The sequence below is a fragment of the Stylophora pistillata genome, chromosome 3 (genome assembly GCF_964205215.1).
Source record: "Stylophora pistillata chromosome 3, jaStyPist1.2, whole genome shotgun sequence".
Taxonomy (NCBI): domain Eukaryota; kingdom Metazoa; phylum Cnidaria; class Anthozoa; order Scleractinia; family Pocilloporidae; genus Stylophora; species Stylophora pistillata.
In genome coordinates this window covers 38,114,982-38,130,964 of record NC_142521.1, presented here as the reverse complement: position 1 = coordinate 38,130,964, position 15,983 = coordinate 38,114,982, and the positions used below count along the sequence as shown (strand labels likewise).

The 15,983-nt window shown below is 38.8% G+C and overlaps 3 protein-coding genes across 5 annotated transcripts in view; 2 read left to right on the top strand and 1 right to left on the bottom strand.

Annotated features, from left to right (window-relative positions):
- Positions 1–8,970, top strand: part of LOC111341806 (guanylate-binding protein 6-like) — an 18,237-nt gene extending 9,267 nt beyond the window's left edge. Inside the window, exons 2-13 of one of the 2 annotated variants that reach the window (XM_088751698.1) lie at positions 2,144–2,204; positions 2,543–2,639; positions 3,041–3,208; positions 3,826–3,983; positions 4,286–4,458; positions 5,017–5,194; positions 5,314–5,575; positions 6,048–6,346; positions 6,759–7,013; positions 7,235–7,357; positions 7,666–7,713; positions 8,023–8,970. In XM_088751698.1, coding sequence (XP_088607824.1) covers positions 2,199–2,204; positions 2,543–2,639; positions 3,041–3,208; positions 3,826–3,983; positions 4,286–4,458; positions 5,017–5,194; positions 5,314–5,575; positions 6,048–6,346; positions 6,759–7,013; positions 7,235–7,357; positions 7,666–7,713; positions 8,023–8,742 — 2,487 coding nt within the window. In that variant the 5' untranslated portion in view covers positions 2,144–2,198 and the 3' untranslated portion in view covers positions 8,743–8,970. The remainder of the gene's footprint in view (positions 1–2,143; positions 2,205–2,542; positions 2,640–3,040; positions 3,209–3,825; positions 3,984–4,285; positions 4,459–5,016; positions 5,195–5,313; positions 5,576–6,047; positions 6,347–6,758; positions 7,014–7,234; positions 7,358–7,665; positions 7,714–8,022) is intronic. The other variant, XM_088751697.1, reaches the window with a different exon arrangement.
- A 4,283-nt stretch (positions 8,971–13,253) lies between these two features.
- On the top strand, positions 13,254–14,324 carry LOC148735987 (uncharacterized). Its single transcript, XM_088753021.1, has one exon. It carries the CDS (start codon positions 13,254–13,256, stop codon positions 14,322–14,324), a length of 1,071 nt encoding a protein of 356 aa, XP_088609147.1.
- Positions 14,325–14,470: 146 nt separating this feature from the next.
- LOC111345257 (uncharacterized) lies at positions 14,471–15,938 on the bottom strand. 2 transcript variants are annotated; one of them, XM_088751725.1, is made up of 3 exons: positions 15,598–15,938; positions 15,337–15,422; positions 14,471–15,011 (listed from the first exon to the last, which is right to left on the bottom strand). In XM_088751725.1, the coding sequence occupies exons 1-3, from the start codon at positions 15,799–15,801 to the stop codon at positions 14,591–14,593; spliced, it is 711 nt and encodes a 236-aa protein (XP_088607851.1). In that variant the 5' UTR covers positions 15,802–15,938; the 3' UTR covers positions 14,471–14,590. The 2 variants fall into 2 exon arrangements, 1 of the variants encoding a protein (XP_088607851.1); XR_015998312.1 differs by having other exon boundaries at positions 14,471–14,863; positions 15,337–15,797.
- Positions 15,939–15,983: the final 45 nt, after the last annotated feature.

Below are 15,983 nucleotides of genomic sequence, written 5' to 3'. Positions count from 1 at the left end.
TGAGCTAACAAGCCAACTGGGAGCAGGCCGTTAAGTAGATTCGTAATAAACCCGTGATGATAAATCAGATACGATGAATATATGAAGTTCATATATTTTGAACTGCGGTTATAGATACGTATGATGCACGATCCTCGTAGTAGAGAGCGCTATTTATGCAATAGCGAAAACCATATATTCATCGCAATAGCGAAAACCAGTTGGGTTGTTAGCTCAATTGGTAGAGCGCTGCACTAATATCGCAGAGGTCAGTGGTTCGAATCCCGTACAGGCCTGATTTTTTTCAGGTCTGATTTTCGCTATTGCTTAAACAGCGCTTTCTATTGTGAGGATCGTGCATCATACGTATCTATAACCGCAGTTCAAAATATATGAAAGAAATACATTTATCGCAATTTGATGTGATCTGCACATCATGAAAGCTTTCAATCAGCGACTTATACCGAAAAAGGGCCGCTAAATTTACGAAGCCGCGAGCAAGCTGCGAAATACTATTCCTTGAGTTATTCGACAGAATGATGGAACGGTGGATTTGTGGAATACCAGAATACCGTAAACCGCAGAATCCCTTTTTATATAAACCAAAGGTCTCCAAAAATTGTAATGTATTGAAATTCGAAAATTATTTACAATTAAAGGAAACCTTCACTCATTTTACAAATAGCGCTCGAAATGTTCTAAATGTATCTTCCAATAGATCTGGCATAAAAAATACCATACCAAACTATCTGTTTTTAATCGTTTTCCAAAGAAGAAGAAGATCTGTGACACATTCACTGAAATTTTCTTAAGACGACAGCAACCTAGCGCCAACAAAAGTAAAACACTCCACCGCGAGGGCATCGAGCAACCATTACACCTCTCAGCCTAGAGTCATTGTGCACCATTCAAGATGGTGGCCGTGGAAAATTCGAAGCGGCTGCGTGGCTGCAAGACTCTTGTATGAGGGGTGAATAGGGGTATGCAAATCCTCATAATCCGTTACAAATATACTCTGAATGCGTAAATCCTCTAAAAAAATAACTTTGAAATCTGAACCTGCAAATATTTTTAACGTAGATTTGCTATACTCGAATACTAGAAAAGGTGATTTGGTGTTACTTCGTGTTAGATTGTCGTTAAGAGTTAGGACTGATGATAAAGAGAATATTTACTTAACCAACTTTTAGATCTTAAAAAACTTCTCTAAACCAACTGTGATAAATAGTGTGCTTAGGAGAAAACTTCTTCATCATCTCCTAGCATTTCAAACTAAATGGAATAACGATTCTTAAAAAAAAAGGAAAAAACTGTTGTCGATCCTGGCTTTTCGCCTGAAAGCGTGTGGTAATTTCCATTGGGAAAGGACATGTAGACCCTTCGTCAAGTTTCAGAATTAATAAAACACTCCCAAATTCCTTGTCTTCGTCCTTACTCGAATCATACTTTGCCGCCTCCTCTTCCACATTCTCAATATCAATGTCTGCTTCTCGAATTTTGAAATACTTGCTGTTTTGATCGCCATTTAATATTTGAGATCCCTCGTTTTTTTTGTCCATTAACCTTTCGTGACACTTACACGACAGGCTTAAGTTCATAAATGTATTACGTTACTTGTAGCACATGTACTACATATAGACCACTTTCATAAATGGCTGCCAGATTAATATTATTTTGTTTAAATTTAAATTAGCCTTTCTGGCCTCGTTCTCCAGTACAAAATTTGAAAGAATACATTATCTCAAGCGAGGCCAGAAGGGCTAATTTAAATTTAAGCAAAAGAATATTAATCCGGCAGCCATTTATGAAAGTGGTCAATGGTCGTTCGCTTTAAGGACTAAGCACAGATTGTGAGTGTTTCCCTTTTCTTTTTTATCTGGTTTTAGTTGTAGTCTTTGGTTGTTACCCTAGGTTTCTTTCTTACTACTGCTCTTGTTTGCCTTTTATCATAGTTTTCACCGTTGTACAAGTTTTGGTTGCGTTTTAAAATATCCGCATGGTTCGAGTAAAACGAACAAAAACGACATGAGTCGAATACCTGTGCACTGTGTATTGATTTCTATACAGCGAGCGCCGCAGTCGCCGCAACGCTTGCAATTTCACATTTTCAATAACATTTTTGAATTATTGAATGTATTTCTTTTTTTCTGTCTTTATTGTTTAGCAAAGAAGAGAGTTTGTTATTGCAAGTTTATCTTATAAGTAACCTTGCTCAAAAAATGGCGGTAAGCTTGAAATGACTGCAATTTGTTTCAGTTGAAGAGATCTGATGCTTGTGGGGGAAAACTTGAGCAATATCTAGAATTTCAGAAAGCAGTTTCAAAGTTGTAGTAAGGCATAATGATGTGGCAATGTTATGAAGGAGTTGTGTCTGTGTGATCCTTCAGTCAGCTAGACCAGTATAGCTGCAAATACAATCATTGTTGCCTCTGAAGTAAGCTGAAAGAATAGAAATCAAACTTTCCGCAGTTTTCTTGCATTCTTAGAGTCTCGAGAGGTAGTGCGTGAAATTATGGTATATTTGTGTGTGGTCCCGTCGGTTTTCATTAGTTTTTTGTCGTAGGAATTCCACTGGAAAGAGAGTGGTGAACTGAGGCCAAGTCGGGCACCTTTATCGCCCAAACACGGCTCATCAATCTCCTCTTTTGATGAAAGACCAGGTATGTGGAGTAACTTTACTCCCTAAGTTTTTAGTGAGAAATATATTTAGCAAAATTTGTAGAGATGACACTTATTTAAGAATTCCAAACACGATGCAAGTCTTTTTTTGGTGGAAATCTTCAGGAAACTTGTGCACAACAAGGAAAGGTACCTCATTGAATTGAAAGTTCCAGCCTACCGGCCGGGTTTGAACTGCTACAAAAACTCCCTCTATCACAGTGACAACTTATAAACAATTTTCTCTTTCGTCATTTTGAGAGAGAAGGTTTAGCCTTTTTCCCTAAATTAGTCCAATTTTTCATTTTTAAGCCTTTATTTTTACAAATATGCGTACAGTCACGTCATGGCAATCGATTTTGCAGTCCAGTGGCGAGACAAACTAACTTTAATCATTCCTCAGGGGCTGTGACCCAGAGGACTGGTGATCAAACTGCAAGGGCGATTCCTCTGTGTCTTCCTAATAATTATAAATGGGATTCTACGACTCGTCAATGTGTTGAAACCGATGAAATTCGTTCTTCATTGAATGTAGTTGAAGAAGCACTTGAGGAGCTGAGGAAAGTCAAAGGTATGGGCCAATGCTCTGTCGTAAAACAGAACGGGTAAATAAATGAAATGATGATAAATGATGGCAAGTGTCATGTTGACGATTTTCAAACTGTGTGCCCTAACTAGTGCTTTTCTTCTATATGCATGTTATTGTGAGCCAGTGCCTGGGCTCGTCAACAAGTATGAAATGAATCTGATGCAAGTTGAAATTTAATCACTTGAAAGAGGTCTATTTTATCAAGTAAAACTGTACCGTAAGTTCAGTAGTCGCTAGTTCTAACAAAAATGACTAAAATAACCTTTAAGTCTTCATGAAAAAGGAAAAAGCAAACAAGACAAAACGAAACGAAACGAAAGCAAGAGGAAAGAATGCAAAAACGGTAATGAGATCTACCCGCGATGACCTGCATGGAGACTTGCAGCAAATAAGGCCACGCACTATTTGAAGTGTAAGAGAAAAACTTCACCATTCAGATCGAAAGCCTTGAAAAAACATTGAAACAAGAACTACCACGTGCGTGTCTGTATATTCTTTATTTCACTTCATTCTATTGAATTTGAAGCCCATGTCAGTATGTTTTGACAAATGGCAATCAAATTAATCATTCCGCTTTACTCTGTAATACGGTATAACAGGTCCAGTGTGCACCGTGACTGTCGCTGGTCCTTTGAGGAAAGGAAAGTCTTACATTTTGAGTGAGGCTTTTGATCAACCAGGGGTGTTCCCTCTTGGTCACGAATTTGATCCGAAGACCATGGGAATATGGATGTGGATTGTGCCAGAGAAATATAAGGTGCGAAACGTAGCCTTTGGAAATTTATTTCAAAGTATCAAACATTTTAAGGAGTTTTTTGCGATATGCAATGATGACAATTTGCATATAGCGCGAATGCGATAGTTACAGAATGATCGCGAAGAAAATTTGTTATTATCATATTCTCGTAGCTATGTGCATTTTGTTTGTGTCACGATAATATTAACTTGATTCCCCAATAGGGCTCTTAAATATTCTCTTGACCCTCCCCTCCCATAATCAGCAATCAGTTTTCAATTTCCAATTTGTTCCCCTTTATGATGGTCTCTTACCTGATTTAGGACAAAAGTGGCCAGGAGGTCACAGTTGTGCTGTTGGATTCAGAGGGTGTTGACGCTGCTTTCGGTGAAGGCCGTGAAGACAATCAGATATTTACCTTAACCGTTTTGTTGGCATCTGTGCTTATTTATAACTCAAGCGGCGTCCCCACAAGACACGATCTCGAGAGTCTGCAGTATCCTTAACATATAAATCATATGTTGCAACATTGGCTCAACGGTTACCTGTAGTATGTGGTCTGCGCGGACTTTTTTTCTCTCACCCACAACATAAGATTCAATGGTCGTTAGTAAATGCATGGTAACCCTGTTAGAAAGAATTACTAACCGTGTACGATTCGTGGAAGCACGGGTTCGGATCCTGTCGAAGCTTCAATTCTTTCAGGCTTCTTCTCTGAACTTGTTTTAATTGAATTTTATCTGCAAAGACCGTTTTGTTACTTTATACATCAAATTATGATTAATTTCAATTCATTGCATGAATAATAGAGATATTCTTTCTACAAGAAGACACGTATTGATGAAGAGATTGAGAGACGAAGAACGTTCAAATTTCGGTTTGGGCTCTGTATGGGTTTGGCTCCATTAAAGCCTAATCAAACATCAAGATTACGAAACGGCGAGAGACAGTTCCCGACGAATGAAATATAACTGATTATTTTAGTCCCACTCATACGTACACAGTGTTTAGATAGGGAAAATAGGCTTTTGTCTTTTCTTTAATCTCTTTTTAGCTTTATCTCAGAGCTTTCTGAACGAATTCATGCAAGATCTAACTGGAAACAGACTGCTAAGAAAGAAGAGGAAGAGTTCTTACACAGAACGTTTCCTTTCTTTTTTTGGTTGCTGAGGGATGTGGCGCTCTCCATTCCACGCGACTGCAAAGACATCAAGGATTACTTCTTGAAAAAGGTTATAATCCATGACTAGGCCAAAACGCCGTCTGAGAAGGTCTCAAGTTGTGTGGAGGGGAGGGTTTTGAATATAAAAATAAAGCCAATAAATAATTCCTTATTACTTTATTTACACAGGTTTTCCGTGAGCAAGCTCCCCGAAGTAGAAGGAAAAATGGTGATGATGTAGCCAAAGGTATCTTGAGTTTCTTTCCTGGTTTTGAAGCGTTTGCCCTGTCCCCTCCCTCAACTGATCAAAATGTGCTAGGAAATCTTAACACGAAGAAGGATCAATTACAGCCTCAATTTCTGAGAGAATTAGAGCAGTTCAAGAAGATGATGAAGTCTATACTAGTTCCAAAACAAAGCTTCACTGAAGGAGAGCTTGTAACCGGAGAAGGTATGTGCTCTTGTTCTTTTGTTTTTGTTTTTGTTTTGTTTCTGTTACCCCAAAGATTCTCTTGCCTGTAAGATGCAGTCACAACTGACATCCAAGGGTAACTTTTGTCGGTATTTGGAAATGTGGAGTCAAGGCTGTCGCACGTTGCCAAATTATTGAGTTTCTTCATCCTCTCCTTATTTTTTGTAGTTTGCTTGTATCGATTGATTTTGCTTGTTCGTTTTGCCCATGATTAACTAATTGATTAATTCTGAGGAACATTCCTCTCTCCTCTCTTAGTTTCCTTCTCCATTTTCTGTTTCCCTCAGTTTCCTCCTTAACCAAATTTTTTTGGTGCCAATAGTAACCAATCCTATCCTGTCATTACTTCCTTTCACGACGTTATTCAATAACTTAAGATATTAGACCTTGTCAGATTATGCAAACTTTAAACATTAGAGTACTGAGAAATTATGTATTTGTCATTTTACAGGTCTTGCCGCTTTGGTCACTGAACATGTTCATGCCATCAACACTCCTGGTGTTGTTCCAAATGTGCAGGTTGCGTGGGAATCGTTTGTACAAACAAAGTGCTCACACACAATAGAGAAATGCCAAAACAAATATAACGACCTTATGGCCATTAAACTTCCATGTGAGCAACTGCCATGCAATAATGCTGACATATATTTGTGTCACAACGACGCGCTAGAGGAAACTGAACATCTGCTCATAACCGAAATGACTGGAATTTCTATTACCACTGTGGAGAGACAACTGAGGCAACTGAAGGTGACACCCTTACTGTAGTAGCGAGGGAAATGACTTTCGAAGTACATTTCTTTTGCCCCCTCCATAGAGATGGTCCATGCCAAATTCTCTATATCAAAAGGTTGTTTCGAAGTGTAGAATCATAGCTGAAGGGAGTAAGCTGATACAAAATCAGTGGCTGGTAGTGGGACTAGTCTTATTAAATCAGCAGCAAGGACTTGTTGTGGATAGTTTTTCGGTAACTAGTGTTTGCTGACCTGGGCTCTTTAGTTCTCCTAGTATTAAAACCGATTGTGAATTTCTAAACTCATTAAGGGATGCAAGATAGTTATGCTCAATGTTTCTTCGCAATTTGATCCCTTTTTAGGTTGCTTGATGATGATATTACCTTTGATTGAATTCGGCTTTTTCTTTCTATAAATTTCATTTTTAGAGTTTTTTCAACAAACGACTGACCGAATGGATGACTGAGAATTCGTGGTTAACAAGAAAATTTTGTGATGATCTTCTGTTAAAACTAAAAACAAAACACCTAGATCCGGTTATTGAGCGACTTCGAGGGAGAGAAGGTTCGAAGTTATCTTTCGATGAAATCTTGAACGTTTACCGACGTATCAAAGACGACTACAAGGCAAACGCAGTTGGTGCTGAAGGTGCCATTGCTGTTGCGTTCTACGACTTTCATCCCGTAAGAAATCTTCATTTTATTCTGATTGTTCTCCAGATAATTTAGATTTATCTCTGAGTTCCCACGTAATCAAAGAAATTCCCATTCGTCAGTAGTTACTCCGCACTGCCTCACCTTCGTTATTTCAAATCAATAAGCTTGATCAATGACGTCCAGAAAGTGTTTGGCTTATAATTGAAACTCAGTTGAAATTCTCGCGCTGTTTCCATATCCTCTTTCAGATACTAGCTGCGGATACTAAACACTACTTTGATAAACTGAAACAACTGGAAGATTTTGACGAAAGTACCGCGAGGGAAATAGTAGCAGAAGCTTTCACAGAGCGAGAAAGGAGACGGCTTGAGGTTCGTCATGCGCACACGCTGGAATTATGACATCGTTGTAAGAGAAGAATGGAAATGTAGCGATTGAAACTGTTAAACAGATTATAGACTCTCAAGACAGCAGGGGTGTAAAGGTTTTGAAGGTTTTCGGAACCTGTTTAAAACTAATCTTAAGTTAACAACATACAAAAACTCTACCTTTCTGTGACACTTGAATCTGAATAGGCTTTTATGTTTATTCTCGAGGCTCCTTTTTGGCCTTGTCATATTTTGTTCACGATTCGAAAGAAAAGACATCCAAAACTGCCTATTTTGTGCTATGTTTTCAGGATGACAGCAGTGGTTTACAGCAAGAAAACCAAACAATGAAGAAAGAGGTATTTAATTCATTTTCGTGAAAATTTCTAGTTCCCTCAAGGAAGATAGAAGATAACAATTTATGTCCCAAGCTAAGAAATTATGCAACCTCCGCATTTTCATTTTCAATTTTGGACAATAGCAAATGCCTTTTTCTACCAAATGAAATAGTCTTAGGTCATCATTGCATCGTTATGGGAATAGATGAATTGCGCACAGGCCAACATTTTCAATCCTTTTGAAAAAGGCTAAATTGTTTCCTTTATTTAATTGTTCTCGCTGTGCACTCAGAAAAATGTAGGATTGTCTTTTTTATCTCTTCTGTTAAGATGCTAATGCTGATTGCCAGATCAGAAAACGAGAGAGCTGCGCTGCTAGAGCAAAGGGAAGAAACAATGAAAAAAGAGCGTGAACAATTGCAGAATATGAAGAAGGCAGGTCTGATAGAAGCCCAGCAGCAAAGGGAAACGTTCATCAAAGAAAACCAAGTCCTAGGCGAGAGGCTACTAGGGGTGCGAAATGAAAACGAGGAACAAATGAAAATGATAAAAAGCATGTCAGAAATGATCGCTGAACACCAAAGGGAGAAAATGCAGCTTCTTAAACAAATGAAGACATCTGCTTATGAAGAGGTCAAGGATTCGATGGAAGAGCTTGATCGAAGGCAATCGGAAGAGGTAAATGCGCTCCTGATGAAAGTGGAAGCTCGTCTGGCTGACACCAAATCAGTAAGCAGGGAAGACTTGAGCGCCACAACGAAAGATGACGAATATGTTGAAAAGGTGGAGGATTTGCCAGACGTGATGACTTCAAGGGCGCAAATTGCTCGTGATCTACACCAAAGGTTGGCAGAAAACGAAAGAGATCAAAGGGATCTCAGAGCGGGTGAAATCCTGAAGAGAGTTCTCAAGTTTATCGAAGATGTTGCGCCACAGGTTGGCGCAGCAGCAGCTCTTTATCCTACGTTTTCTAGTTATGCTATGCCAGTAGCCACAGCCGTGCAAACCATCGCCCGAGGTTTGCAGTCTTTTGACTGCAGTATTTTGTAACTATTTTCTGACGGAGACTTTTTGAATACTTTTGTAGAAAAAAAAACGTGGGCTAGCAGCTAGATGTTGGGAAGCTGTGTTTCGGGCTTCATTAAAGTTACCGGTGAACATCATATAACATTTAAAAAGAAGAGGACACCAATACGTCTTTTTAGGTTTTTGGAAAAATTCAAGGAGGTATTTTGTGTCTTATTTCATGCAAGAACATTAAAAACTTCAATACGATTATTTACCTATTGTAATCTAACCGTATAACAGCTAAATTTGAGAGTAATCTTGAATCCTGGGATAAGTTCAATGGTTCTGGACCTTTTTCGCTCTCGAAAACATGTTGCAGTAAGCAAAAGGAACACTTTGGATAGTTCCAACTTTGGAAAGCTCCCCTCTAGGTTTTACACTTACCTATTAATAAAAGAAAAAAAGTTTCAGAACTCTTTAACCCTTAACAAGTTTCAGCGTAGCTCTCTTGCTATTCTTTCATGTGTGAAGTTATTTCATTAACAAGGAAAGGGAAACCTATCTACCAGATATCGCTTAACAGGGACGTCCAAATTTCCCTTGCCTCTTGAAGCTTCTGTTTAAAAAGTTAAAAAGGAGACTTTTTTTGAAAGGGCTCCCAATCTGTTTGAAGTCAATGATCCCAGCGATTCTTGAAGCAGCAGATTTCGGCAATAGCTTCTGCAAAACATGTCGATATTCTCCTCCTGTCGATTCTGATTTTATGAGCGAATGAAATGTCATGTTAAATCAATGAACATGAAAACCATCAGTTGTGTTTGTTAGACTTTATTAGAGACCAGTAAACCCTCGGTATCGTCCTTTAAAAGGCTATTTATTACAATACTCCAATTCGAGTAATTCCTAACTTTTCCCAAAAGCAAACGTCAAAAATGTTTTAATCGGAATTCCACCGGGTCAATACTAGCGAACGAAAGAAAACATACGAAAAAAGAAAAGAGGAAAATTAAACACGTGAAACGAGTAAACTAGGCGCAGAGTTTAAAACACCTTTTTTGAAAGCCTATCTTGCATCATACCTTTAACAAAAACTAGTCTAATCTTCATCAAGGTACGATTTCTAGCAAAGGATGTGACATGCGTTAGTAACAATTTACCATGTGTAACTGAGACAAACTAATCAAAACCGCATGAAGGATTGCTTTGTGCTGATTTTATTGATATACCCAAATTTCCTATAATTTTGCCATCCCCTATATCTGATGGAGAGCATTAGGATAGAGTGCTCTGTCATTCATCTTGATATTAAAGCTGTCCTGTATTTTGAAATTTGACCTAAGCTGTAGCTTGTGGAAACAACAAGAAAGAAACCAGAATTATCATTAAGCTACATTCCCTCGCTAATAAACTCTAATTACTAGAAGCAGGGCTTCCACGCGCGCCTCGCGCACGTGGGGCAGAGCCCCATACCCATGGAATATGGTCAACTTCTTTTCGTTTGGTTGTCACGTGACTGACCGAGCGTACGTACCTACGTGCCTTCGGATTGCATGGGTAGGGTAGGGGAGACTATCAAAACGAAGGGAGGGGTGTCTCAGGCGAGTCTTGGCAAATGCACATCTTTTATGTTATCATTATCAATATTACGAACTTGGGAGCCCCGCTTTTAGGCCTGGCTAAATTTATATATTACTTGATCAAACTTCCCTTGGTATCATAACGCAAATAAACTGGTTATCCACGCTTAAATCTTTCCCACAACACTAAGTACCTCGTGCAAAAGACTTGCAAACATTTTTTTCTTAACCTTTATTCAGGCTTTCAATTGTTGTCGTTATAACCACATGGAAAGTAGTCTTTTTCGAATATGTCTCCTTCCGATCGAGCGATTGGAAGATCATCATATGGGCCCACATTCATTAGAGTGTGAGGCTTCGAATTTTGCTTTAGCCATTTTGGAATACATTTTAAATCGCTTTTCTGGGTCAAGATTGTCTATTCTTTCAGTAACCACGGTACCAGTGCATGGTACACCAATTTACACAGTCACTCGGACATTTGTCGTATTTTGGTGCTTACTTTCATTTAGTGGTTTTTTGTGTTTTTTAAAATAATTTCATGGGCAAGAAGTATGAGAAGCCTCTAGTGGTTAGAGTGTCAGACTCGTAATCCGCCGCTCCCGGGTTCGAGTCCCACCCTGACCACTGCATCTGTTTCACGGTAGCCCCGAGTTCAGATCCTTGGCCATGCTTGTAGATAGCCAACTGGTTTGCCTCCGGCCGGTTGGGGTTCTTAATGATGTTATGTTCAATTTAGACCATTTGTTTCATTTGTTGGCAAGGACCACAATGGAAACTAATGGTTCACCAGTAATTGTGTAATCCTTTAAAAATACTCTTTTTTTTTTTTTTTTTTTTTTCTTTTTTTTTTTTCTAGTACGTGAACGAATTAAGCCTTTACTAAGGTAATTTGGGTAAATTGTTTAAAAATTTTGCCTCCTCAAGTAGGGATAGACTTTTTCGTAATTTGTCTTTTTGCTTTTGTTTTTGAATGAAGGACGAAAACTAGTTTGGTAGGTTATTGTGGGAACTACTGTAGTTTGGTAGATTACTTCTCCTCTAATTTCCGTTAAATTTGTCCGAACGAGGCACCGTAAAACTTTTGAGATAAGTTCTCTGTTGCTCATGTAAGATGTCCCTAGATCGGAATATCTTGTTCGAAGGCAAAAGTCGAGTTCTATGCTGAAAACGTCCCATAAAAACTGGAATTGACGGTTCCTAACGCCCCTAAAAAAGGGTTAAAGTCTTCCTCTCAAACCAAGTGAGTTCATCCACAGCTGTCACTTTCACGCACTCGCTCAGACACCCTTCGTGCAACCATGCTGAATTCAGTCTCATTTCGTCCACCATTTTGAAGAGTCTCTTCTAGCTACGTAACCTCTCCTCCTGTTTTCTGAGTTGCAAAACAATAGATTTTCGCGGGTTTCTTTCAAATGTCGGACGAAACAAAAGGTTGTGATCATGAATATGCAAGAGAAGTTAAGTTCATTGAACCGGAACTTAGATATGCGGCTAAAGCGTTGGAGACGAAACCAATATTCGCCCTGGAAATACCCTATCCATTGCTAAGGGAATGGCACAAAATATTCACTGAGGACACCTCTGAGAAAACCTCACAAGGTTCGCACGGCCTACAGCTTGTGTCAGATTATGTTGCTCTGTTAGAAGGGGCAGTTAGGGACCATGCATTGTTCTTCACTGAGGACACCACCAAGAGACATGAGATGATCCAATCATTGGCCAAAAGAGCGGGTTCAGTGGCAAATCTCTACGGGACAACAAAAGGTAGAGCAAGAGAGGCCTTAAATGACAGGGTCAAGAAGTTCCACATTTTTGAGGGCCAGGTAAAATCCTCTCAGGATCTCCACAGGAAAATAATTACATTGGAGAGCGAAATCAATGGATGGAGAACTAAACACAAGAACATTGAACAGGAAAAAGAGGAGTTATTCCAAGAAATGACTCAGACTATTGAGGAGAAGGATAGAGTTATTAGTCACCTACAAAACACAAATAAGCAATTGGAAGACTATTTGGTTTATCTGGAAAAATTATCTATTAACGCTGAATACAAAGGGAAGCCAGTTTCTTCCAGTCAAAACAAAGCAAGAAGCAAGAACATTAAAAAACTTTCTCACTAGGGCTGAAACTGCTCTTTGGTTCAGCAAATATTTTGAATTAGACATTGAAAGCATTTTGGTAAAGGAGAGTAACTCAGGTGTAAAACACACCTTATCCATTCAGAAAATTTTGCCTTGTGATTTGGCAGGACCAAATGAGCAAGAAACCACCCTGAAGTACAATTCCCTCTCAGAGGAGGAAAAAAAGCAAGTCAAAGAAATACTCTTCCTCTTGGACAAGTTTTGTGTGGGTGATTCTTTTTTCCATGAGCTTACTATGGTCACAGATGGGCTTCCAAAGTCATATCTGATTCAGCAATGCAGAGCTAATTTAAATAAGCTATGCCACATAGACAGCCTACCAGGAAAAGCACCTGGGGCAAAAGTTAGTGCTGTTAAGGAGCTTATCAAGGAGCATGTAGAAGAGTACCTGAGAGGAAACCCAGCAACTGAAAAAATCCAAATCAAAATAAATGGTGATGGGGCTCGTATGACCCGGAATTCCAGCTTTGTATTGTTGTCCTTTTCAATTTTACAGACAGGTGATCAAGTTATGACAGCCAAAGGAAACAGAACTCTTGCTATCCTTAATGGGAAAGAAGACTATACCTCTCTCAAAGAGTCCTTTGGAAGCATTTTTTGTGAAATTAACTGTATGATTACAGAAGCTAAAGTTACTTTTGGCCATACTGAAATCAAAACAGAAATTTTCCTTGGTGGTGACTACAAATTCATTCTTATCATGTTAGGTTTAAATGGAGCAACAGCTAACTATGCATGTGCATAGTGTAAGATCCACAAGGATGACAGATGGAAAACAGATGAACATTTCACTTATTTCAATTCAAAGCCACTATCAAGGTCTTTACAGGAAATGAGAGAAATGTCAAAAAAATCAAAGGATAATTATGGCTGCTGTAAGGAAGTCTTTCTGCACATTGAGTTGGACCATATTATTGTTGATGAACTTCACCTCCTTTTAAGAATAACTGATGTGTTAACTTCCAATTTAATAACAGAAGTTATTGATTGGGATATCGAGGAGAGTATTCTAAACACCAGCAACAAACAGGCACATCTAAATAAGTTGATTAACAGCATAAGGTCTTGTGGAGTATCTTTCAATGTTTGGAAAAAAAAGAATGCAGATGGCAAAGAAAGTTCTGTTCACGACTGGACAAGTCTCATGGGAAATGATAAGAAAGCACTGCAGTATCACCTTCCAGAGAAAATGACTGATTTCTTGAGGCCTGAAACCGCTGAAAAGATCATAAAAATATGGGTGACCTTTGCAGCCCTGTACAAAAGTCTCAGTAACTGGCAACCAAATACCAGCCCCACAGAGTTTTGGTTGAAAGCAAAACAATGGGTGAATGATTTTATCTCTCTTGCAGGATTGAGGGAAGGTTATGAACGAAAAAGAGTTACCCCATACATGTATATAATGGTTTCCCACATCCCATGGTTTTTTCAAATGTACAAAGCAGTCAAACTATTCACAGGGCAAGGAGTAGAAAAAAACAATGATGTTGCAAGGTCTATTGTTTTGAGGAAATCAAACAAGTGGGACTCGGTTGGTGATGTTCTCCGTCAAGAGTCACGTCAATGGCATCTACAAAAAAGGGAACGGGAGACCAGATGCTATCAGAAACACAAGACAGAGTACTGGGAGGAGGACATATTCCAAAAAAGAAAAAAAAATTCACCCCCAGAAGTTACTACTCCATCTCAATCTGATCTGCATGTTGGCCAAAGTGCTATTGCATCTCAAACTCAATCTACTGGGCATTTGAGCCCAGTTGACTTTACAAAAATGAGAGTGCCTCAGCTTAAGGAAGAACTAAAGAAACGAGGAATCAAAAACATTTCTAAGGAAACAAAACAGCAGCTTGTACAATTATTGAAGGGCATTACTGACAAAGAAAACCAGTCAGCCTCTATTTAATAAGAAATAACATTGCCATTATATGCAGATTATAAAAGTTGCATAGCATATAGCATTTGGCCTGCATATGAAGATATTGTTTAAGTCCCATTCTGTTTCTAAATTTCAAACCAGCATTTTGAATATTTTAGAAAAGTCTATAGTGACAAGATAAGAGGGGCAACTATATTTCAAGCTGAAATGACCTAGTTATCATTTACAATATTACTATGTACTTAATAGGCAAAAATCTTGAGTGAAACCTCCACTGCCTGTCAAAAATACTCTCAAGCAATAAGTATAGAAAATGGCTGGCGTATAAATTCAATGGTGAGTTTCTCAAGGGGCATCCTTGGAGGGTTTACAAGAGTACCATTCTTAACAGCAGTAATTTTTGGTGACCATGACAAATTCAGTTGCAGTTTTATAGGAAATTTAATCCTAACACCATCTCCATTTTTGTCTAAGCACTGATCCCATAAATTGTCAAAATTGCATTGGTCAAAGTCCTGCTTCTCTAGCATAGTAGATTTGCCATCTTTGTTAGCTCGACCTTTCCCCTGAAATAGGAACTGGTAACAGTCATGGTGAAAAAACAGGGTTGATGGTCCTCTCAATTTACTCTTTAATTTAGATGTAATTGCCAGGAGTAGGAAATCTATATTTTCGTGCAGGCGAGCTTGTGGGATCACTGGTCTTTCAAATGTCCTGAATAAAAACATGGCAGTGTAAGCATTTTTGTTTTGGCTTGATGCAAATTATCTAGTATCTCATCAAAAATACCACTAAAGGTGGACGTACATTGAACCCCCTACAGTTCACGAACATAAATTAATTTCATAACCATTGTTCTTTTATCGATATAGTGCGTTATACCCTCAGATGTACAAACTTCTTTGTAAAAAAAAAATAAAAAGCCGAAGGAATTCAATGAACAGATGTAGAAATAGAAAATCTCCTGGATTTTATTTTATGAAAAAAATCATATTAGTAAATAATCGCAATGCTGTCTGATCATTCGAACTGAATTTACCGCACAAGATCGATCGTAATGTTATCTTCGTTTTCCCAGCTGCAGCTGTAATAGCTGTACCCATCCCACTTTATAAGATACTCGATCTGCGAAAAAAAAAATGGGAGCAACTTCAGAATACCCGTCCACATCATTTACATGTGTCGGGAGGCTTTGAAGAATGAAGCATAACACAATAGATGCTATTCTTATTCAATGACATGTAAATGAGTGGCCGGGTAGCTTCTCGAACTTTGGACATATAAGAGGAGTTTTTCATACTTCGTGATCCAGTGACCGCCTCGAAATAACTCGTTCGACTTTAAAATATGCTCCCCGACTGTTGGGTTTTCTTCTCCTTCGTGTTGGCTCTAAAAAATCACTTGTGACCTGTGACAACTGCTTGAAGTAACCACTTAGGGGCCTATTCCTCCTTTGCTCCACCATTTTTGTGCTAGCGAAACTTATGAGCCCATCTGTGCCCATCGTGTCAACCGCTGATAAAAACCATGCCGTGGGAGCCCGTGGTGATGATCGCTGACAACTTGCGCGTCAGCAATGACAACCGCTGACTGTATCGAATTGTTCGCCATGTGTACGAATCTCTGTAAAGTACCTCTTTCCGTTGGACGTCAAAACAGTCCATATATGCTCCATTGCCAGGCTGA